Source organism: Equus przewalskii, chromosome 21 (genome assembly GCF_037783145.1).
Source record: "Equus przewalskii isolate Varuska chromosome 21, EquPr2, whole genome shotgun sequence".
NCBI lineage: Eukaryota > Metazoa > Chordata > Mammalia > Perissodactyla > Equidae > Equus > Equus przewalskii.
In genome coordinates, this window is record NC_091851.1 from 45,458,069 (window position 1) to 45,482,969 (window position 24,901).

A 24,901-nucleotide genomic window follows, 5' to 3' on the forward strand; every position below is an offset into this window, starting at 1 on the left:
TGCTTTCAGAGCTGAGAGGCAATAAATCAATAACTGACATAGTCGATCTCTTTGGCTACGCAGCTTCCATATGCACCCTTTTACACACATTGGAACTTCCTTAAAACAATAAGACAACTCTATGTCTCTACCCAACCAGGTACATCTATCCTTCTTGCAAGTGAGGTTCTCACTTATCTTCAAAAATGAGAAGACCCAGTCATCGTATCCATCATGGGTTATATTAATTACTCCTCAAACTTAGTCAAGGGTTCACTGAGTATTCTATTCCCTAAAGATTAAGTTGTAAAGTTAACCTCCAATAACTCATGTATAAAATTTAGAAATATGAAGAAGGAGAAAGAAGTAGCGAATGATGATGTAAGTAAATAAATGCATTCATATAATGTGCATGGCGATTGTACACAAAGCTACTGTGATGAATTTCTGTAATTGGCCGTGAGGTTGCAGTCCATGTCTATGACCTTCTTCTTCAACTGCCCATTCCATGTGTCCCTTGCCCTCGCGGCAGACCCTCTGGGTTCTCTTCCTGCTCTGGGTTCTTTATCTCTTGGAGTATCTCGTAATCCCTGAGAAGTTTGAGTATTTACTTTTTTCCCAAATTACAGCCACTCTAGTATGTGGCCGTAGGTCTCTTTGGGGGGAGGCTAGGAGAAGACTTAGTGTGTCTGTGTGGCAATAAACAGTATAGGGTCCTTTTTAAAGGGGACCCAGGCTTCCCTCAATCAAGGGCCTCTGGGTCTGTGAACTTACTTAAGTCTGAAAACTGGGACAGGCTGTGATTCTCTATGTGGTGACTCAAGTCAGGGTACTAGCTACCGTACTGAGAGTGTTTCTTGTTATATGGATCAAGCAATATCCTAATAGGCTGACCGACTATTTCCCTCCTAGGGACGCATCATCAATCAGCTACTGCTGAAGGTCTCTGTGACCCAAAGAATTCTGACTCCTAGCTTGTCCCTATTGTCCTGTGGTTGGCATGCTCATTTTCCCTTTGACAATTAAGTGCTGCCACTTGGCCTCTGATATCCTGGGATTCCATCCTCCCATTGAAACCAGGGAGCCCATCTCAAGGGTGGCATCCCCTGCAGTCATACTTGGCCTAAAAAAGAACAACCACAGAGCTTTTCAGGGATGCGTGTGCCCCGCCCCCCCCCCCCCCCGCTAGTGTATTTCTCAATGTCCTGGTGAAAGGAAACCCTTCGGAGCATTGTAGTTTTGGGGTGGGGGGGTGGCTTGGGTCTGAAGGCTGCACATGGTACTTCCAGTCCTGTTCACCTAAGGTTTTGGACTCCCTCCTCCACATCACACCTGGAAGCTCTGGCATCCCAGCCTCATTAAATACAGGTCACCGTTGTGTCCAAATTTCAGTCAGCCAACGAGGTAACCTGGTAAACCCCATCCAGCTGCACGACTAGTACATTAAAGTGAGGATCTCTAGCAAGTTAATGAATTTGGCCTGATCGCTGGTGTTGTTTTCTGCCCTTTTTGGTGTCACACCCTTAGAATCTATTCCTACACAAATGTTCCTCAGGTTTCCGCTGATTTTTATTAGAAAGGGCCTCCAACATTTTTGGAGCATAAGCTGTTTCCTCCTGGGTCATAGTGTGTACCTGTCCCCTTGCATCAAGGTGAGACCTGACTCTAATTATGGGTCTGCTGGCAATGGGGGTGGCTGTGGTGGGGTTCTGAGCAGAATGAGCATCCCCCTTCAAAGCATCTTCCCCAAGTGAGGGTATCACCGGATTTTCACACTGAGGAGGACCAGTCTTCTGGGTCACTGCGGGGGAAGGTACTGCTACTGGGAAGAGAGGCTCAGAGTGACTTGGGGGCCAGCAGTGTCAGTTTCTCTAGCTAAGTCCAACAAGACATCTTTATTCCCAGCTTCAGGATCTTGTTCTTACCCGATTGATGCCCTAATTTTCACAGAGGAAACTTGGCGAGACTATGAATTCAACTGCTATTCTAATTCAGCAACTTGCACCATTAAATTCTGTGTTTGATTTTCAGCAATGTCAGCCATGTGGCTACAAGGAATAAAAGATTCTTTTAAGGCTGTCACGGAAGCTGTGTGATCCTCAGACCATGATTTGAGGTGGGAGTTAACGGACCCGAGCTTGTCATTTTCTCTCTGTAAGTGCTCAAGGGCACTCAAAACAATTCATCTCACACCACAGCCCTTATGGTCATCATTACTGTCATACAGGAAGAGCAGAAGCCACTTGAGCCCCCAAAGCAAGTGCTCCGCTTGGCACTTTATCACAGTCAACCACAGGTGATGGCTTGATTAATTGACACCATTGCATGTCATGATTACAATCATCACATTTCTCATTGGCAAAGAGCTCAGCATCGCACTCAGGACCAAGGGTACAACTAAGTCAATCCTCAGATCCCATCTTTAGGGATCTAGCTCGTGGGGCCACTCTCAGTACCACCTCTGTAGTAGTCTGTGTCTAATCAGGATATAGAAGCCACACAGTAGGTCACCCTGGGAAGTTTGCCATCAGAGTGATTCACTGTAATAAAAGAGTCACTCTGAGATGTAAGGAAACTCTCTATGGTACCCTAGGATTGAGAGAGATCACTCGAGAAAGGGCAGACTTGGAAAGGGTTCAGACCTCACTGGAGAAGCTGTGGTTTGGCCATGGAAGAGCACAGAAGTTGGCCGGTTTAGCCAGACTGGAGCTTGTCTGGAGTTGCTGGGCAAACAGCAGACAACGCTCTCGAGTGCGGGGAGGACACACGAGATGGACAACAGGAGACGTGGGTGCTCACTAGGAGTCTGCACACCAGTGGGGACAGAGGCCTTGAGTCCATGGGCCGCAGAGAGGGAGGTAGGGCTGGCAGAGGGAGCAGCCACTCTGTGTGGACCCCCAGACACAGCTGGGTTGTGCTTTGGCTGCACAGGGTCCCAGTTTCACTGTCAAGAAGGCTGCAGACACATCCTCTGCAGCCCAAGGCTGTGTGGTTGCAGAGGGAGCACGTTTGTGGCCTGCGGTCCTGGCAGGTTCCACAGGATATCCTCATCTTGATTGTGTGGCGGCTCTAGGTATTATGTTACAGATAGAGAACTCACACAGTCCATCGGTGTCACTATTTTACCAGTTGGAGTGAAATATAGAAACTTTACCTCCCTTTACCCTCCCCCACTTATAATTGTCTTAAATATTTTCTCTACTTACATTTTTTTTTTCAGGGGAAGATTCACCCTAAGCTAACATCTGATGCCAATATTCCTCCTTTTTTCTTCCTTTCCCCACTCCAAAGGCCCAGTACATAGTTGTGTATAGTTGTATGTTCTTCTCATTCTTGTACGTGAGCCACTGCCACAGCATGTCTTCTGACAGCTGAATGGTGTGGTTCCACACCTGGGAACTGAACCCGGGCCGCTGACGCAGAGTGCGCTGAAATTGACTGCTAGGCCATCAGGGCTGCCTCTCTCCACATACATTTAGAACCATATTGGACAATGTTATTTTTGTTTCGACTGTCAAACATCACTTGGAAAATTGAAAAGACAATATCATATTTACCTACATTTTCTAATCTGTCCATTGTTCTTCTTCTTGATGTTCCAAGTGTCTTTCTCATATTATTTCCTTTCTGTTTAGAGAACTTCATTTAGCCACTCCTATAGGGTAGGTCTGCTGGTGACAAATTGTCTTTGTTTTCTTTATTTGAGAAGGTCTTGCTTTCTCTTCATTCAAGCAGGATCTTTTCCCTGGATATAGAATTTTGGGTTGACTCTTCTTTTCTTTCAGCCCATGAAAAATGTTGTGCTGCTTCTTTCCAGCCTCCAAATTTTTCTTTTTTTTCTTTTTTTTTTCTGAGGAAGATTAGCCCTGAGCTAACTACTGCCAATCCTCCTCTTTTTGCTGAGGAAGCCTGGCCCTGAGCTAACATCCATGCCCATCCTCCTCTACTTTATATGTGGGACGCCTACCAGAGCATGGTGTGCCAAGCGGTGCCATGTCCACACCTGGGATCCGAACCAGCAAACCCCATGCTGCCAAGAAGCGGAACGTGCGCACTTAACCACTGAGCCACCAGGCCAGCCCCCAGCCTCCGAATTTCTGATGAGAAGCCTGCTGTCATTAGAATGGTTTTTTCCCTATAGGCAAGATGTCATTTCTTTCTCAGTGTTTCAAGAATTTTTTCTTTGTCTTTAGAGTTCAGATATGATGTGTGTTGTGAGCATTTCCTTGAGTTTACCCTGTTTGGGGTTCACTAGCTCCCTGAATCCACGTGTTGATGTCTTTTGCCAGATTGAAGTTTTCAGCTGTTACTTCCCTGAGTGCTGTTTTAGCCCAGTCCTCTTTCTCCTCTCCTCACAGGACTCTGATGACATGAGTGTTGTATCTTTTGTTAGTCCCACGGGTCCCTGAGGTTCTGTTTTCTCAGCCTGTTTTCTCTCTGTTGTTCAGATTGGGAGATTTCTATTGTCCTTCAAGTTCGTGAATTCTTTTTGTTATCCCCTCCATTCTGCTGTTGAGCCCATCCACTGAGTTTTTAAAATTTTGGTTATAGTATTTTTCAATTTTTCTAAAATTTCCATTTTGTTGTTCTTTTATTTTCTATTTCTCTGAAGAGACTTTCTGTTTTTTGTTTGTTTGACACACATTCGTAAATGTTTATTGAGACATACTTACGATGGCTGCTCTAAAACCTTTGCCAGATCATTCCAAATCTCTTGCATCTTGGTGTTGCATCTGTGGCTTGTCTTTTGTCACTTGTTTTGAAATCTTCCTGGTTCTTGGTATGACAAATGAATTTGATTGGCACTTGGGTATTTTGGGTGCTACATTATGAGAGTCTGGATTTATTAAACCTTCTGTTTTGGCTGGATTCCTCTGATACTACTCAGCAGGGGAAGAGGGTGGATAGAAGTCCAGGTTGCCCACTTAGTCTCTGTTGACCCCCCAGAGAAGCTCCTCATGTCTGCTTGTAAGAGTGGCAGTGCTGCCTCCTTGATGGGCTGTCAGTGACATCTCCCTGGGAGACAGGAAGACCTGGGAGAGACAGGATGCCTTGTTATTGCTCCCCATGTGACTTCCACTGACATCGTGGGCAAGGGTGGCCTCGCTGCTGTTGGGCGATGGTGACTACCCTGGCTTTCCACCTGCACCTCCTCAGACAGCATCCAGCAGGGAGGGGAAGCAGATAAACAAACTCTGGCCCCCTCACATGCTGGAATACTACTCAGCAATAAAAAGGAATGAACTACTGAAACACACAACAACTTGGATGGATTTCAGAGGCATTACACTAGGCCAAAGAAGCTAGACTGAAATAGCTACATAGTCTATGACTCCATGTATATGACATCCAGGAAAAGGCAAACCTATAGGGACAAAAATAGATCTCTGGTTGCGAGGGGCTCGGGTGGCGGAAGGGGTTGACCAAAAGAGGTATGGCGTAATTTGTGGGGGAAAGGCATTCTTCTGTCTCTTGATTCTGTTGGTGATTACACAACTATATCTGTCTATCATAGACTTACACATTAAAAAGGGTGAATAGCGCGGTATGTAAATTGTACCTTAATTAAAAAACCAAGACGGCACTGTTGAAAGACGGAGAAGTTTGAGGAGCATGAGCTCTTGTCAACTGTGAGTCTGCAGCTAGAAGATCATCTTTGCAGGTCCTAACTGACATACTTCTATGAGTAAAACCCACAGGCCTCCTGTAACGTGTATCCGTGCATTGCATTTAGTGTGCACACTGCGTGCATTTACAGAGAGTGCCTATCCCTAGGTTGTGTTTCCAAAGTGGGCAGTTTAATATGTAGGGGTTAACTCTTGTAATCCTCTGAGTCCCATCCCGATTTGGCTCCCTCTGTCCTACCCCGCCTTGAACTCAGCGTTGCATCTGTTTGCTACTTTCCTGACTATTTAATGTAATTATATAAAACAACAACCGTCACCAATACAATATTCTGAATTATACTATTTTGCATCATACACAAATAAATCTGTTTGCAGCTTACCAGGTGATCGTGAATTGTGGCGTTATGTACCATTTCATTTTACGTGTTCTAAGCTGCAAGTGATCGTGATGGACCCACAGCGTGGCCAGGCCTGTGGTGGGAAGAGCTGCCCTTGGGATGTATGACGGCTAGCAAAGGTCATCTCCAGCGTTGTGTTTCGTGGAAAAAGGGGGGTGGTCCTGGATGGTTGTGATAGCCCTTTTTTCAGCCAACCACAAAGATTTAAGCTATGCTTTCTTCATCTGCCTTAGAGGAGAATGACAGCCCCAACAGTCACAAAGACAGGCTCTTACTTGTCATTTAGCTAAGAACAGTGCCTCCATATTTACAATTTCAGGTCCTTTTGTACACAAACATTTTTATCCCTATATTACAGTAGAGGAAACAAAGGCTCAAGGAAATAGAAGATTTACCCAGAAAGAATTGCAAAATATTGTTGGACAGGCTGGTATCTCTGGGTGCATTTCTTTTAGATTTAGTATGTCACATCTCGAGCATGCCAGGCATATTCCAACCTCAGGGCCTTTGCACTGGCTGTTCCCCCTGCCTGAAACCCTCTTCCCCTAGACACCAGCATGGCTTGCTCCATCACTAGCTTCCTGTGTTTGTTCAGACATCACCTTCCTGGTGAGGCTCACCTGACCTATCCCATTTAAAATGGCAACCTTCCCTGCCCGGGGCCCCTCCCCACCTCCCTCCACCACACTCCTATCCTTCCTTACTATACTCTATTTTTTCCACAGCAGTTACCATTTTCTGACACATTGTATAATTTAGTTTTTAAAACTTTCTTATCTCTCTCTCTAAGTAGAATGTATGTCCCATAAGCTCTTTTGTTTACTGGTGTACCCTGAAGGAGATCAACGCATAAAACAGCACCTGACACAGAGCACGTGCTCTGTAAACACCTGAATGATGAAAAGATGAATTTTCAATGGGTGGAAACTAAACTGGAATAGTCGTATACTCCGTTTAGTGTCATCCTGAAGAGTGCTAATTCATTCCACCACTTTTTGTTTAAACTATTTTACCAAATCAACCTCGTGCTTAGTTAACACGAGGGCCCCCATCGTTCTTGCACAGCCCACAATGATGAGACCCAGCATGGCAGACCACAGCGCGTTCTCTAAGTCAAGGAGAGTGGAGCTCCGTGCTGCCCGCTCTCTTGCCCAGTCAGAGCTCCACTGTGTGTGCTGTGGCCTCTCTCCCAGCTGTTCATTTTGCATTCCTGCAAACGTTTTTGACCTAAAATGCCTATCAAAAATTATGCAAGTGCTTGAGCTGGATTGCCCCAAGAAACAAAGGAAGATAATCTTGCTATATGTTAAAATGCTAATTTATGGGCTGTCCAGGCCCTTCAAAGAAATAGGTGAGAAAATAGGGTAAAGATCAGCAGACACAGAGGCTGACATCGTCACCAAGTGAGCGTGGAAGAGTGACCAGTGGTTGAAGAAGGGAAGCTGAAGAAACTCAGGTCTGAAGCATGTCAAGACCTTGTGATATTTGAAGCAAATGGAAAGTACAATGCCATTTCCAGAGGGGTTAATCAATAATGACCTGTCTCAATGCTGGTGTGGTTATCTTTCCTACCAATGTGCCCTGGGAAGAGTGGGCTGGCAGTGGAGTCACAGTTCATGAGGGATGTGATAAAGTAAAAATCACCACTGGTTGAAACTAGTCTTAAAATTCCTTAGCCAGGCACTATGTGAAAGTCACACTATATGTTCAGTTGGCTCTTGCTATCTGACAAACAACTCCAAAACATAGTGGCTTAAAATGACGACCATTGATTTAGCCATGGGTTGATATTTTAGGCTGGGCTGGGTTGAGTGGTTCTTCTTGTCTTGGCTGGGCTTACTCCTGTGTCTGTGGGCAGCAGCCAGGTTCACCGGGGACTGGGTGGATGAGGAGGGCCTCCCTGGAGTGCTTGTCTCAGCTCCACAGAGTCTCTCATCCTCCAGTCGGCTAGCTTGGGCTTGTTCTCATAGCTGAGGCAGAGCTGAAGCATGCAATGTTCTTGGGCCCTAGGCTTAGAACCAACTCAGCATCGCTAACGCCATTCTATGACCCAGAATCGAAGGGTGGATAGAAAGTCTCCAGCTCTGGATGGGAAGAGTGGCAAAGTCTCCTTGCAAGGGCTGTGGAAGCAGGGAGGCATGAAGGATTGAGACCATTTTTTTTTTTTTTTATTGAGCTCATAATAGTTTACATCATTGTGAAATTTCAGTTGTACATTATTTCTTGTCTGTCACCACATAGATGCTTCCCTTTACCCCCTATGCCACCCCTGACCCCCCTTCCCCTGGTAATCATTGAACTGTTTTCTTTGTCCATGTGTTTGTTTATATTCCACATATGAGTGAAATCACCTGGTGTTTGTCTTTCTCAGTCTGGCTTATTTCACTTAGCATAATTCCCTCCAGGTCCTTCCATGCGGAAATGGGATGATTTTGTCTTTTTTATGGCTGCATAGTATTCCATTGTGTATATATACCACATCCTCTTCGTCCAATCATCAGTCACTGGGCACTCAGATTGTTTCCATGTCTCGGCTATTGTGAATAGTGCTGCAGTGAACATAGGGGTGCATAGGCTACATTGGATTGTTGATTTCAAGTTTGAGTAGATGCCCAGTAGTGGGATGGCAGGGTCATATGGTGGGTCTATTTTTAGTTTTTTGAGGAATCTCCATACTGTTTTCCATAATGGCTGCACCAGTTTGCATTCCCACCAGCAGTGCACGAGGGTTCCCTTTGGATTGAGACCATTTTTTGCAACCTGCTAACAGTATTTTTCAGTACCTCCAACTCAGCCAGTTTTTCCTTTAGTCTTGAAACTTGTCTCATTTCCTTTTAAAATCAACAAATGCAATAGGGGCTTGTATGTTTGGTGCACATTGTGTCCCAAAATGCTGTAAACACTGGAATTGCACTCAGCGGTGAGACGCTCGTGGTGTGAGGCCAAGGCGGGTTGAGCCCAGCAGGGCTTCGAGTCTCCTCATTCCAACCAGGCATTGGCTCATCGAGTTGACGGCTAAGGGCATTGCCAAATGGTTGAAACTATTTTATTTTTTGTCCAACCCATGAAGTTGAATTCAACCTCACCGCATGTTGAGAGCTCCACTGTATACACCTTTGGGAGTTTCTGAGAAATCAAAGACTGGAGCAGCGTGGCTTGGCCCACACTATGTGAGGGATCTCTTTAGACAGACTGGAGGTCCATGGAAGTAAGTCTTTCCTGCTCCTCGGATATGACAGTTGGGGAGCCAGGAGCCAGGAACTTCCCCCTGGGCTTTCACTGGGATGTTGCCTGTGGCTGATCTCTTCTGTTCGGGGCGGATGGAGTGGGGAGTCACTGGGTGGGTCTTGGCCTGATAAGACTCCTAAGACCTCACTGGGCCTGCTGTGGGCTGACTCAGCTCTTCACCTAAGTTAGGCCCTATCTGGATAGTCTTCTCTGAGGCTGTACTCCATTCATTTGATAAATATTTATTGAACATCTACTATCTGCCAGGCAGTGTTCAGGATACCAGGCCACCCGGGGCCAATGATGGAATTATGCAGCCATTACGTGTAATGATTCAGAGACAGTTCAACTGCAGGAAAAAACGTGACTCACTCTACAACTTGGATATCTGGGAGAAAATGTTCCTTCCCTTTCCTGTAACTCTAGGTCTTTTCCAAAGCCCTACTCCCTGGCTGGGGGGAGGAAATTTAAAGAAGCTAATATGTATTTATTGATTCTTTTGAGCTTGTGCTTTGGGCCAGGCACGTTTAGAAGTCATTCAACTCTCAGAGGACCCTGTGGGTGCTGTTACTGTTTCCCCCATTTTACAGATGAAGAAACTGAATCACAGGGAGGCTGTGCAGGTCCTCTGAGGTCATAGCACTCCTAACTGCAAGGCGGCATATGGACTCCGCCTCCACAGCCCTCTCCCGAAACCACTCAGCAAGCAAACTACACAGCTGGCCGGTTTCCTTCCTGTCCCCACATTTGGTGTTCTTTTACCCCTCCACCACCCCCATGTCTTCAAGATGGCACCTGGCAGTCCACTTGGTCCACTGGGGGCTCTCATTACAGAGCTGTTCTTCCTACCAGGTGTCCCTTCTCAGCACTCTGTGAGCTCCAAGCCATCCTGCTCAGCCCTGGGGCCCTCTGCCCGAGCTCCTTCCCTGGGAGCTGGGCAGCAGTCCTGATGTTGTCCTGACTGACACCTTCTGCTCTCATGCTTGAAACCCGACTCCCCGCTCTGCCTTCCTCATTTGGGCCGTGCCCTCCTCAGCATCTTCCAGGGCTAGGAAAAGAGTGGCATTTTCTTTTATTTCCTGTGTTAGGTTCCCGTGGCTGCTGTAACAAAGTCCTACAAACTGGGAGGCTGAAACAACAGCAACGTTTTCTTTCACAGATCTAGAGGCTGAAAGTCCAAAATCAAGGTGTGGGCAGCACTGTGCACCTCTGAACGCTTCGGGGAAGGAGCCTTCCTGCATCTCTCAGCTTCTGATGGCTCCAGGTGTTCCTTGGCTTGTGGCTGCATCACTCCAGTCTCTTCCTCTGTGGTCACACGGGTCTTCCGTGGTCTTCTCTCTTGTACTTCTTTGCCCTCTCTTCTTATAAGGACACCAAGCATTGGATTTAGGGCTTACCCTAAATCTGATATGCTCTCGTTTTGAGATCCTTAACTTAATTACATCTGCAAAGGCCCTATTTCCAACAAAGGTCACATTCACAGGCAGCGGGGATTGGAACGTGTGCGTATGCTTTTGGGGTCCCAATTCAACCCACTGTGCTTCCCTTACATTACAGCTTCCTTCAACCATCAAGCAGCTAGACCCGTATCTTTGCCAAGTCGCTGTTAGAAGGGGCATCTTCTCTCTGCTGCAGAAGAACTCCGGGCACAGGTCCTCCTGCCTGGGAGCCGGAAATGTCAAATGAAGAGAGAAGGCAATTTTGAAAGACATTTCACTCTCAACAACCATATCTGCTCTCAAGATTATTGTCTTACCAGAAATCCGATTTTCTTGCTGGAAACTGACCCTTACCTTGTTCTTTCTGTCTTCTTTCTTGAGGAAGGAACACATTTCCCGATAACTTGACCTTGGGAAAATCTCTCCATCTCTCAGTGCGTCATTCCCATCACAGGGACAGCGACAGCCCCTTCTTGGTGGGGTTGTCTCGCTGGTCCCTGACTTGGTACATGTAGAGCCCGTGGCTCAGTGACGGACACCTGGTAGGCACTGTATGAGGTTCAGCCACATCTGCTGAGAATCTGTAAAAGTCCTTGTCTCCCTTTAGGCCGATAGATGCCTCATGCTGACCAAGGTGAAATGGATCGACTCGGAAAATGAAAAATGAGAAAAGCGTATTAATAATTTTCAGCAGATCTCTCCCATTTTGCACTTACACAATGATACATGCTTGTAGATAACATCTGTTTAATCCTCCGTGTTTATCTCCATTTTACAAATGAGAATTCTGAAGCTTAAGGAACTAGCTGAAGTCACACAGTGGGTAAGAGGCAAACCTGGAACTGAATGAGGAGGGCAGTTCCTTCTCCAACCGAGGCCCCCAGGCGCTGGGCAGCCAGGCAGGGATGGCAGCCCCTCATCTTGCTGCAGCCACTGTGACATCAGGCTTTCTCCTCCAAACGTCTGAAACCTATTGACCATCTACAGGGAAACCACGTAGTTTGTGTATGAAAATTAGGCAATTGCAGGGGACGCTCTTCCCTGACTTGCACACACCTTCTGCACACCGTGTTTTTGTTTGTAAATTCTCTTGTGGCTTTCTCAGTTATCTCAATTTGTTTAAGCAAAATACATTTTGTCACCAAGGAGAATTAATTTGGGTGAAGTTGTAGTGAGAACCGTAGTGGCCCTATCTGGTCCTGGAGCAGCTATGGAGGAGAGACTCTGCTTTCAGAGAGGTTGTGCTCTGAGCCAGGTCGTCCTGCTCTCATAGACCCTTCCAGACCACTGTAGAATCTGACGAAAGTCAGAGATGCTCTCGCTTTCTGGGAAAACCCATCCATGAACATCATTTAAGTTGTAATTTCGCTTTGGGTCCCCGCAGGCCCATATGCCCACCAGCGGGTATTCAGGGGAGTTTAATGAGGGGGCGAAGTCTGGCAGCAGTGGGCAGTGTTTCCCCAGAGGCCAGAGTGGGGACCGTAACTGGGACCTGGAGACACCATCTACAAAACTGTGGCCTTCAGTAGAGGGAGAGAGCAACTTCTGAACCAGCTCTGGCCTGCCTCTCCTCCCTCCTACCTCTGACCTGCCAGGAGTGAACACCAGAGGACCAGGGAGCCCATGGCTGCAACCTCAGAGGCCTAGGGCAAAGGGAAGATGATCGGATCTATCTGGAGGGTCTAGCCTGAAGGTGTCCTGGGTCAAGGTCTTAAATTAGAGGCACATTCCCCAAGTATAGGACCATACCACTGGGGTATGCCAGATCGTATGAGCGGCCCACAGATATAGATTTTAAAAGATTGGTAGTTAGGTATTTATTTTAATAGCTCTTAGAAAAAAAAATAATCTTCTCTTTTTGGTAATGATAGTGTCCTCCTGCCTTTTTTTCTCCAGTTATTACAAGCATTTATTTGTTGGCATTTTTTTTTTTTTTTTACTCTGATAGGCAAAATGTGGCCTCACGGTATACACCTTGCATTTCTTGGCTGGTGAGGATAGACGTCTTTTCTAAAAATTGTTTTGAGTCCTTTAATTTTTAAAGTTAATAGACAATTTTTTTAGAGCAGTTTTAGGTTTATGGAAAAATGAGGGGAAAGTACAGAGAGTTCCCATACGCCGCCGCCTCACCCCCATCCCCCATACGGTTTTCTGTGTTATTAGCAACTTGCATTAGTATGGTGCTTTTGTTGTAATCGATGAGCCAATTTTGATGCATTATTACTAATTGAAGTCCATAGCTTACATTAGGATGACTCTTGGTGTTGCACATTCTGTGGGTTTTGAAAGATGTATAATGACATGTATCCACCATTATAGTGTCACTCAAGTAGTTTCACTGCCGTGACACTCATCTGTACTCCCTCTGTCCCTGCCTCCCTCCCCTCAAACCCCTGGCAACCACTGATCTTTTTACCGTCTCCATAGTTTTGCCTTTTCCAGAACGTCATAGAGTTGGAATCATGCAGTGTGTAGTCTTTTCAGATTGGCTTCTTTCATTTAGTTACACGCGTTTAAGGTTCCGCTGAGCCTTTCATGGCTTGATAGCTCATTTCTTGTTAGCACTGAACACTATTCCATTGTCGATGGGCCGCAGTCTGTTCACCCACTCACTCACTGAAGGACATCTTGGGTGCTTCCAAGTTTTAGCAACAATGAATAAAGCTGCTGTAAACACCTGTGCAGGTTTCTGAATGAATGCAAGTTTTTGGCTCATTGGGTAATGATATAGTTCCCTCCTCCCTCCTTTTTTCACTCTCTAAAAATTGTGTAAAATATACATAACACAAAATCTATCATTTTAACCATTTTTAAGTGTGCAGTTCAGTGGCCCTGAGTACATTCACGTTGTGCACATAGTTCCCTTTAAAGTAATGATATTCCAGCAAAATAGACCCCAGAACCCAGGGCTGGGCAGGAGGTGACGGCCTGAGTGGTCCCCACATGGCACAGCAAGTGATGCGGATGGAGGACGGACTGAAACAACAATCTCAGCACCAGGGTCTTGCCCAAAGTCCAATCTGTCTAACGCGTTTAGCACGTTTTCCCGTGGTCTTCTCTCTCAGGGCCCCAAACATGAATTTCTAAAACCAATTTGCGTCATTTCCATGTTCTTTCTTTGCCCAGGCCAATTTACGGGTCGTTTCTGAAAACGGGGGCTTTGGAAATAGTCACTTCTTCCCTTCCAGCTTCTCTCTCCTCTGTTCACCTCTCAGAAAGCTATACACTCGCTCCAAGGAGTATGGCTAGCTTGGGGGTTCGGGGGAGGTGGGGAGCCGCACACGTAGGGAGAACGAAGGGAGGGAGGGCCCCCTTCAGCTCTTCGTGTGACGGGGGTGAGCACTTGACAATGAGTCTATCTGACTAGGCGGTCTTCCCAGAGCCTTCCCTGACACACCCACCTTCCCAACCTGGTCCCTCCATTTTCCCATCAGGCCACTGGGGATAATGTGAACGGCATCTCCTCGATTCAGAGTGAGAAAAATTAGCGGCAGCCCTTTGAGGTTTTCTTGAGAAAAGTGCCATCTCCTTGGGGGGAGGTGTGAGTTGGCTTGTTATCTTGCCGGCAGGGATCAGCTGCTACTAAAAGGCGTCGATTTTGCTGTGATCACAGAACAGGCTGCGGGGAGAGCAAAATAATAATCGCGGCAGGTGTGTCAGAAATGTGGCGCTCTTTTTCTGGAATTTCTATTTTGAAGCCCCGTTTCTCCCACCCCGAGGCAGGCAGTCCTGGGCTTCATTTCTCTTTCCTCTGAGGGTGGTCTTATTCCAGGGCAGGGGTGTGGGGGTCCAAGGTGGCACTCAGCCCTCAGCAACCCAGGGAGGCCCCCACCGAGACCCCATTCACACAGCTTCACCTTTGGTTTTGACCCTTTGTCCTGTCACTCTGGGCCCCTCTTGGGTGCTCTGGAATGCATTCTGGGGCTGCATGGCTCCAGGTGCTAGAATCCTGTGGGCTTCCTCTGTCCCTCCCCCGGACACATGCTGGGGGCTGTGGCTCCTTTTTGTCCTGGGGCCTCTCGCTATAGTTCCATGGAATGGAGTCCAGGTCACCCCTCCACCCAACTCCCCACTGAAGCCAAAGCTGGAGGGTCTCCTCTCCTCCGTCCTGACTCTCCTCCTTCTCACCTCCTCCCAACCCGGGGACTGTCATAACCCGAGCATTGGGAGAACTGGCTCGTCCTCATCAGATTTCCCATTAGGGTTTGGGCTGTGGAATTCAGGAGTCCTTACTCGGCTTCTGCCCAGAAGCCTTGCCCATCCTATGTCCCTCTGCACTGACCACTTTGGAACCAGTTGTGAGCAGCATTGCTGTGCCCGATGGGTTTCTGGGGGCACCAGGGCTGGCTCAGCACATCCACTCAGCCAGCCGGACATGCCAGCATATCATCACTCTCAAGAGTGACCCTCGATCGTGACAGCTCCCTGGCCCCCACGTGGGGTAACTGAGGCACGTCTTCCATGTGATCTCTCAGCGTTCCCCAGACAGACTGATCTTCCTCTGCCCACCGTGGGACTTGTTCAATGACACACTTAGCTTCCTTACCCCCACCTTTCCTGCTTCTCTATGAGCGTTTCCTGGGATCACCTCCCAAATAAGATCCTTGTAATGACATCCTTATTTTGAGAACCCAACCTGAGATAGCATCCCTTCCCAGAGGCAGTGAAGGGAGCTTGCTGCGTTGACTGATGGGGAAGAAAAGATGGGTAGGAGGAAAGATAGGATGGGGAGGAATTGCTAGTTAATAGTTCAAAATATTATGGCACATCATTGAAAACTCAAGCGAGTTGAGTGCTTACTCTGTGCCCGGCACCACACTCAGTTGTTATTTCACCTGGTTCTCCCAGTAGCTTTGCTTGAGTGACCTGTTCTCAGAGCTGAGGGAGCTAGGTCTCAGGGATATCCACCAGCAAGCTGGGTGAGTGGGGACAGGAACTCAGGTCTGATGGTTCCCCCGGGAAACATCTGGAAACACCTCGGCTAGTAGCGAGTATGAAGCGCCTTGAGGTATGCCGATGTCTTCCATTGACATCAGTGCTGAGGAATTATAATAGCCACCTGCTAATTTCAAAAGATTTCTGTCTTTAAACCTTTCCTTAAAAAGCTATAAGGTCTCAAATGTTTTGAGGCAGTGGCATGATGCTGCGAGCGCCATGATGTTAGACAGGTTTATGAGGAACAGAGAATGGGAGCGATGGTCTCAGGATTGAAAAAAAAAGGACTGACTGATTCCCGTTGTGTAAATACTCTCACCATGGCCAATTCCAAGCTAGAAACTTGACATTACTGAATTCAAAGTTGCAAAGAGATGGAGATGTGGAGTGCCACACCATGATGCAGTATTTCCACTGTACTGATGCAATCAACATAAATAAGTTCAAGAGCATTGACCATGGTAAGACGTAATAAAACAATTAGTAAGTGATGAGCTTTGAGTATTTAGTACCTTTTTTACTGAGGTAAAATTCATATATCACTAAATTCACCATTTTAACCACTTAAACTCTTAAAGTGAACAATTCAGTGGCATTTACTACATCCGTAATGTGGTCCCACCACCACCTCTATCTAGTTCCAGAACATTTTCCTCACTCCAAAAGGAAGCCCTGGACCCAGTTAAGCAGTCACTCCCCATTCTCCCTCTGCACCCCTGGCTCCCACTCTAATCTGTTTTCTGTGTCTATGAATTTGCCTATTCTGGGTTTTTCATGTAAATGAAATCTTTCAAGATGTGACCTTTGGAGTCTGGCTTCTTTCACCTGGCATAATGTTTTCGAGGTTCATCCATGTTGTAGCGTGTGTCAGTACTTAATTCCTTTTCATGGCTGAATCGTATCCCATTGTATGGGTACACTGCATGTTGTTTATCCATCCATCTATTGATGCACTGATGGGTTGTTTCCACCTTTTAGCTATTTTGAATTGTGCTGCTCTCAACATTCATGTACAGGTTTTATTTGAATACCTGTTTTAAGTTGTTTTGGGTATATACCTATGAGTGGAATTGCTGGGTCACACGGTGTTTCTATGTTTAACTTTTTGAGGAGCTGCCAAATTGTTTTCCACAGTGGCTGCACCATTTTACCTTCCCACCAGCAGCGTTTAATGGTTCCAATTTCTCTACATTCTCACGAACACTGCTTATTTTCAGTTCGTCATTATTATTATTACTCTAGCCATGCTAGCTGATGTGAAGTTGTGTCTTATTGTGGTTTTGATTTACATTTTCTAATGACAAATGATACTGAGCATCTTTACATTAGCTTTTGACCATTTGTCTATCTTCCTTGGAGAAGTATCTACTCTAGTCCTTTGCTGTTTTTCTTTTATAAGGAAGATTGGCCCTGAGCTAACATCTGTTGCCAATCTTCTTCTATTTTATATAGGATGCTGCCACAGCATGGCTTGATGAGGGGTGCTGGGTCTGTGCCCGGGATCTGAAACTGCAAAAGCTGGGTCACCGAAGCAGAGCATGTGAACTTAACCACTATGCCACGGGGCCAGCCTGCTTTGCTCACTTTTTAATTGAGTTGTATAGTGGCTACATGTATAACAGGTACATGATTTGAAAATATTTTCTCCCAGTCTGTGAGTTGTCTTTTCACTTTCTTGTTAGTGTCCTTTAATTCACAAAAATTTTTAATTTTGAAGAAGTCCAATTTATCTTTTTTTTAATTTTTTTAATCTTTTAAAAAAATTGCTTGTGTTTTTGGTGTCATATCTAAGAATTCACTCCCAAATCCAAGGTCATGAAGATTTACTCCTATCTTTTCTCCCAAGAGTCTTATAGTTTTAGCTCTTACATTTGGGTCTTTGATCAATTTTGAGTTAACAAACTTTTGTATATGGTGTGAGGCAGGGGTTCAACTTCAGTTTTTCACATGTGAGTATCCAGTTGTAATACTTTGGTTTTTAATATAATCTATTTAATTGTAAGTTTATATAATTTGACTTTTAATTATGATCATGTTTAACACCTGACTTGCAAAATTTCTGAAAATTTAACACTCAGCTCTTGTGAGCCAGTTTGAGCTGGTGTGAGCTGGCTCCAGCAGGCCACTACTTCCACCTCACCCTGCTTAAACAATCCTGCTGCTGAAGGCTGGCATTTGGATTTGTTTTTCTTGAGGAGCTGAGCTGGGGGATGGTTGTTGTGTGCTTATGGAGCTCCTGGGGGATGGGCATCTGAAGAAGAAGGATCTGGAGACCCCCATCCTCTAGCCATGAGCCTGTCTGACATTTTCCCATTGCATCTGGCTTTCCCTCCCGTGGTTCAAAGAGTGTGGCTGAGTTTCTCTTGTTCCCTTGCCCGGCATTTGTCCAGCTGTTCCTCCTGGCTAAGAGGGACCTGATTGTCTTCCAGCTGGATCTGAGGGGGCTTTGGAAGCCCCGTCTTGAAGCAGAGACCAACCTGATCCTGAGATTGAGGAAGTGCTCCTTTTCCTGGTGGGGTGAGGAGATAAAATACAGAATGCCAAATTACGTGTGGGTTTCAGGTAAATAATGCATAGTTTTTTTAGCATAAGCATGACCCATGCAAGATTTGGGACATACTTATACTAAAGAATTATGCATTATTTATCTGAAATTCAAATTTAGCTGAGAGTCCTGTGTTTTCACTTGGTAAATCTGGTAAGCTTCCCCTCAGGTCAGTTTTCTTCCTTAGTGCCCTCGTCCAACAGCAGACACTCAGAACTTCAGAGTGGGGAGTGGCCCTGGGGAGGTGCTGATTCTCTTCCCGTTTTACAGATCTGGAAACTGAGTTCCAGAGAAGGAAAGAGACAGGCCCCAGTACATGGAATCATTGTGGACTTTGGGGACCTCACTGAGCTGAGCTACATGACTTTTCTTTTTCATGAAGTCAGCATATTTTGTGAGCGTCTTCTGTGCACGGGCACTGTGCTGGGTGTCGGGGGATAACAGTGACAAGCCTGCCATAGAGGGCAGCCTGTGGACATAGAGGACAAGCCTGTGTAGAGGGCAAGAATCGAGAGTTCCCTTTAGACATGTTAAATAAGAGACGTGTATCAGTTACCTGACAAGTCACTTCCACTCTCTGAGCCTCAGTTTCCCCTTTCCTAACATGGAAATAAGAGTACTTTTCTTGGGGGATAGTTGTCTGGCTTCAAAGTGGTGATGAAATGTCTGGTGGGGACAGGGAAGAATTTACAGTTGGAAGAGAGAAAAGAGGTACCCATGGTAAAGTTTGGTTGTTGCCCACAGGTTACCTGGCATCCTGGGACACTCAGATGATGTGGGATGGAGGTGCCAGAACTCACCTGCCCTGCCTCACCTGCCAGGGACCAGCCAGCTCCTGCTCCTGGCCCCCCAGGGGCCCCAGGTGGGCAGGCCTCACCTCGCCTGACCCTGGGCCCTGTCATCCTGCCGCCAGAGCAGGGCCTGGCCCCCACTGTGTTCCTGAAGGCCCTGCCCATCCCATTGTACCACACAGTGCCTCCTGGGGGCCTCCAGCCGCGCGCCCCCCTAGTGACAGGCAGCCTGGATGGGGGCAACGTGCCCTTCATTCTCAGCCCCCTGCTGCAGCCGGAAGGACTTGGCCCCACCCAGATGGGGAAGCCAGTGGCTCCAACGCTCACCGTGAACATCGTGGGTGCTCTGCCTGTCCTGTCGCCGGGCCTGGGGCCCACGCTGGGCAGCCCGGGCAAGGTGCGGAATGCCGGCAAGTACCTGTGCCCTCACTGTGGCCGGGACTGCCTGAAGCCCAGTGTTTTGGAGAAGCACATCCGGTCCCACACGGGTGAGCGGCCCTTTCCATGTGCCACGTGCGGCATCGCTTTTAAGACCCAGAGCAACCTGTATAAGCACAGGCGCACCCAGACGCACCTCAACAACTCTCGGCTGTCCTCGGAGTCCGACGGTGGTGGAGGCAGCCACCTGGAGGAGGGGGACAAGGCTGGAGAGACCTCCAGAGCAGATGGCAGAGGGGACAGCTGGAGCCAGAGAGTGCGCGATGCGGCCCAATCAGAGAGACCCCTTTCTCCAGGCGCCCAGCGCGCTGGACACTGCCCACTGCCCACCACGCGTCTGTTCCCTGTTGCCAAGAACCTAGAGCTGAAGTTGGAAGCTATTCCCTGTCCAGGGTCCACATTCACTGACAGAGAGGCCCCTTTGGACTCTACCCATACAGCGTCCGCTGGGCTCCCAGTGGCCGGCACACAGCCGAGGCGTAAGCTCCTGGAACAGAAGTCTCCGACCGCCAGCAGGTCGTGCTTCGTGCAGCAGCAGCAGCAGCAGGCGATGTCCGCGGAGAAGCCCTGGGACCCCAAGGCCTCGGAGGGCCGGCTGAGGAAGTGCGAGAGCACCGACTCAGGCTACTTGTCCCGCTCAGACAGCGTGGAGCAGCCGCTGGCACCTTCTAGTCCCCTGCACAGCCTTTCAGAGCACAGTGCTGAGTCCGAGGGGGAGGGCGCCCCAGGGCCCGGAGGCGCCAGGGCTGAGCCGGGGGAGCAGGGGCCCAGCTTGGAGCTGGAGAAGAAGCAGCTGGAGGAGCGCATCGCCAGGCTCATCTCACACAACCAGGCCGTGGTGGACGACTCCCAGCTGGACAACGTGCGGCCCCGCAAGACAGTTCTGTCCAAGCAGGGCAGCATCGACCTGCCCATGCCTTACACCTACAAGGACTCCTTCCACTTTGACCTCCGGGCCCTGGAGCCTGGACGGAGGAGGCAGGCCGCCCTGTGCTCGGCCCGCTCCACCTTCACCCCCCTGGACAAGACGCGACCCCTCTTCTTTCACTCGGTCCCCACTCAGCTCTCCACCACCGTGGAGTGTGTGCCGGTCACCAGGAGCAACTCACTGCCCTTCGTCGAGGGCACCAGAATGTGGCAGGAGCCGCTGGACCCCCAGGACACCTGCCCCAGGGGGCAGAAGCCTCTGAGCCCCAGGCCCACCCCTGCCCGACTGGTGGGTGTCCCCAGCGGTCACCCCCGGGCCCTGGTCAGACAGGCCGCAGTGGAGGACCTGCCGTGTCCGCCCACTGGAGACACTCCGGCCCCTGCAGAGGCCCCGGATGGAAAAAGAACTGCTGTAGGGGAGAGGGGTGCTGGCCAGGCCAGAGCGACCAGTAGGAAAGGCAGCCAGAGGAAGCTGAAGATGTTCTCCCAAGAGAAGTGGCAGGTGTATGGGAGCGAGACGTTCAAGAGAATCTACCAGAAAATGAGAGCCAGCCACCACGGAAGCAGGAAGGCAAAGGAGGAGACAGTGGGCAGTGGGACGGGGCTGGACCATCCTCTCCAGGCGGAGGCAGCAGGGTGCAAGGGCGCAGCCCCGGCCCAGGATGAGAGGACCCCTGTCCTTGGGGACATTTCTGTGGGGGCCAAGCCAGGGCCTTGGGGAAGTCTGCCAGCCCCAGAGGGCTTCTTGGTGACTGAGCCCCAGAAGCAGAGGGAGACAGTGGCTAGAGCGGGAGGCAGTGACCAGCCTGGGGTGAACAGGGCCACCTCACCCCCAACTCTCAGCTGCACAGAACCCCCCTGTTTGGGTAGCAAGAGCCCTCAGATTCCTCCAAAGGGGAGGCTGGAGCTGGGGTGTCAGCTGTCCCCAGCACCTGGTCCCCTCAAAGAAAGTGATCTACAGGCTCCCAGGCTGGCTTCACCAGACCCCAAGCTGGAAGGAGGCACCTGTAATGGTAGGGGCACAAAGACCTGTCAGCGGGCCCAGACCGTCCTCAGGCAGCCCAGTAGTAACTCTGGGGAGCCCCAGGCTCTGGAAGACAAGCTCCCCTCGGAGAGGAAGAAGCTGAAAGTGGAGGAGCTGAGCTGCCAGGAGCAATCGGAGTGTTCGGGAGCAGAAGGAGAGGCGCCCGGCAGCCCCATGCAGGCTGCCTCCCCATCATCTCAGAACCAGGACAGTGGCCCTGGGAACAAGCTAGGAGGGCTGCATGGCAGCAGCGACTGCATGGCGAGGGGCAGTGCTGGACAACAGGGCAAGCCCCTGGAGACCTCTAGCGCCTCATCCGCTGCTTCTTCAGTGGCGCTGTGGCAGGCGGGGCCGAGGGCCGAGGGGCCCTCCCTGTGCCCTGCAGCTGCAGCCACCATGAGTCCCTCCCAGCCGGCTGTCCAGCCTCGGCCTCCTGGTGCCCTTGCCGCCCCGGCGGACGCTGCCTTTCCTCCTAAGTACCTCCTCAGGTTACCTCAGGGAGAGACCCACCCCTCTCCGCTCGATGCCCGGGGACCAGCGCAAGGCCAGGCCCCTCTCTGTGGGAGAAGGTGTCCCGAAGAGCGGGCATCATTTGTGGAGTCAGGGCTGGGGGCCCTCCTGCCTCCCAGCGCAGTCTCGGGCCTGGCCCCCGGCGGAGAAGACAGCTTCGAGGAGGATCCCTGCCGGTCCAGGCCGGGGGACTGGAGAAAGGGGGTGCAGGGAGACGAGAAAGGAGACCTGGACACCAGCACCCCAGCAGCTGGAGAGTCTCCTGGCTTGGCTGCCGGAGCCCCCAGGGAGACAGCCTCCTTCCTGCCTACGCCAGTGTGTGACTCCCCCAGGAGTGCGACCCGTGACACCCACCACCTCTGCATGGGCAGCACTTTGGCGAGGGCCAGGCCCTCTGGGGGTGTCCTGAATCCCTGGGCACCCAACAGGGAGCTGAGGGCTCCTCCCAAGAGTGCCCCAGAAGACCCTCCTTCTGGGTCCCTGGCAGGGCCCAGTGCCTGCTGCTCCCTCTGGCCCAGCTCCTTCCTCTCGGCCCCCATGCCCTCGGGCTGGCCTGAGCTGGCCTTGTGTCCCCACTCAGAGACCCCTGGGAGCTCCAGGGCACGGGGTCCTTTCCCTACCCTGAGGGCAGAGCCCCTGCTCGTCTGGTGTTGTCTGAGCCGCAGCCTCCCTCTGCCCATGGAGCAGAAGGAGAAGGCTGCTTCCGTGTACTTGGCGCTGCACTCCCCTGGGGGCAGCCCCCGGGACGAGGGCCCGGACGCCCAGCCGGGGCGCAAGGCTGTGTCGGGAGGATGGCCCAGGACAAGCCCAGGAGAAGGAGGGCAGGCACAGACGTTGAAGGTAACACCCGGCTTTGCTCTGGGGCTCCGGAGGGCTGAGGGAGCACGCTTAGCAGGCAGGACTTGTAATGATAGAGAGAAAGTGTGAAGCCATCCCTTGTAGCATCTGCCGTCCATTATAATGTCTTCTCAGCCTGCTCCCCAGGGAAGTTGGGGCTACCACATATAGGGCAGGAGAGAATAAAGGCCAAAAATGCAAAATAAAGTGAAAGAAAATCATGAAAAAATAAATTTCAAAGGAAAGAATTATTGTACCCTAAACTCTGGGTGAAATATTTTTCATAACTGGACATCAAATTTAACTGAGCTTCCTGGGAATGGAGGCAAAAAGTGAAATGAGATACTGCCCAGGAGAGCTCTCTGGGTAATCTAGGATTATAAACCAGAAACTCTTATTGGGAGATGGACTCCAGGCAAAAACCACCCCCCAACTTTTAAAAGGAGAGAGCTATTGTACCAGGGACTCTGGAGAAATAATTACTATGATCAGATTTAACTTACATCTGAGTTTCCTGGGAGCAATGGCAAAAAGGGAAAGGAGATGGGTGCTCTAGAGAGTTCTCACTTGGTGGTTAAATAAGTTTATAGTCTCATCTTGAAAGCAAGTCTGTGCATCTGGATTTTATAATTGAGGGCATTGTCCTGCTCTATAATGTCTTGGGCCAGAGCAACTGAAGAGGGTCCTGGACCTCAGTTCTAATTTAACCATACAGAACAATGACAGGGCCTGGACTCCAGAGCCTTGCCTTCTTCTCCCAGGCAGAGCCTGAGGGAGTGGCAGCACTTTCCTCATCCTGAGAGTGGTGGGTTGATAAAAAATGTGTGGGGCCTGAGGGAGGGGAAATCCAATGCCCAGTTTGGCCCTCCTTCTTCCAAAAGGCAGTTAGGTATTGGTGGGGGGTCCCCGGAAAGGTAGAGTTGGGGGAGGGGAAAGAGCTGGCCATGGTGTTCCCTAGCCTCCAGTTTACTCCAAACGTCTGAGTTTTTCTCTGTGGATCCAGCCCTGGCAGAGTTCCAGAAGGTTCCACCCAGGAACGCTCAGACCATTTGGTGATGCAGCATTTCCATGCCTTGATTTCCCCAGACAGGCATCCTATCTGTAGAGAGAGAACCCTTCTGTGTTGTTCTTACCATGAGGGCTCTGAGCAATATGATGCCAACATGCCTGGTATTTTCAGCTCTCCCACCCGTTAGCCCCAGGGATGGCGTCCCAGGACCCGGTGACTGAGCAGGAGTGGAAAAAAGGACTGCGTCGTAGGAGAGTGAAGATGTCTCGTGGGAGCAGCAAGCAGAAAAAACTGAGCCTCAACTCCAAAAGGTAGGGTGTGAGGCCGCAGCTGTCATGTCCACATGTGCCCATAGTGTCAGGAACTGCAAACTCTGATTTTGCTAAACCTCCAAGCAAAACTTCACATGGGACTCAAAAGGCATCTCTGTGTTCCAGAGAAAGAGTTCCTGTGTGGGAACCGGGGTCTGCAGTTTCACCGTTAGAGGCTCATTCTGTTTCCCCGTCCGCCCACCTGGCATGGCCTCACTGGCTATGTGTTTTCAATGGAGCCTTTCTAAGGCCAGGGATCCAGCAAATATTTGAAATAACTGAGTTGAAAACACATCCATCCAGCTTAAGTCCTGAAGAGAGAGTGTGTTAATTATTTACAGCTTTTATTGCTATTTTAATTATGCAAGCGATGCGTGTCCTTTGCAGAAAAATTAGAAAATAGAGACGAGCAAAGAAAAGACAATGAAACATCCTGGTAATCTCACCATTCGGAGATAACCACCACTGACATTTAGGTGCACGCCTTTCAGGACTTTTCCCTGTGACACGTGCATGCAGGGCATCTACCGCCAACAAACGGGAGGACGTGTGGATTTTCATACCACTGGCTCATCATGTCTTTGCTGGTTGTCTTGCTCCTTTGCTCAAAACCCTTCAGGCCTCCCACGGCACACAAGCTAAAAAGCAAATTCTCCAACCAGCCCCCACCCTCTCTCGGCCCCCCACGAAGCTTTTCCGGCTCATTTTCCCACACTCTCTACCACTCAGCGTGCTGTCGTGCTGTCTCTGCCTCTCTCGTTCTCTAATTCCCTCTCCAAACCCAGACCCCGGGCGCTCTCCTGCAGCCCCCCTTCATGCCTCGGCCCCCGCACGCTCCCCTGCCTGGGCCGCTCAGCCTTCTTCCCCTGCTGTCAGTATTGGGTCCACAGCCTAGATAGTCTT

General features: G+C 49.4%; 1 protein-coding gene across 3 annotated transcripts in view; it reads left to right on the forward strand.

Annotated features, from left to right (window-relative positions):
• The window catches only part of ZNF831 (zinc finger protein 831), a 106,686-nt gene that overhangs the window by 23,591 nt on the left and 58,194 nt on the right, over positions 1–24,901 (forward strand). For all 3 annotated transcript variants that reach the window (XR_545797.2, XR_011531249.1, XM_070589644.1), the window contains 2 exons: positions 18,896–22,681; positions 23,859–23,998. Coding sequence is in view for 1 of the 3 variants with exons in the window: in XM_070589644.1 (XP_070445745.1) it covers positions 18,932–22,681; positions 23,859–23,998 (3,890 nt within the window). In the remaining 2 variants the exon portion in view is untranslated. The remainder of the gene's footprint in view (positions 1–18,895; positions 22,682–23,858; positions 23,999–24,901) is intronic.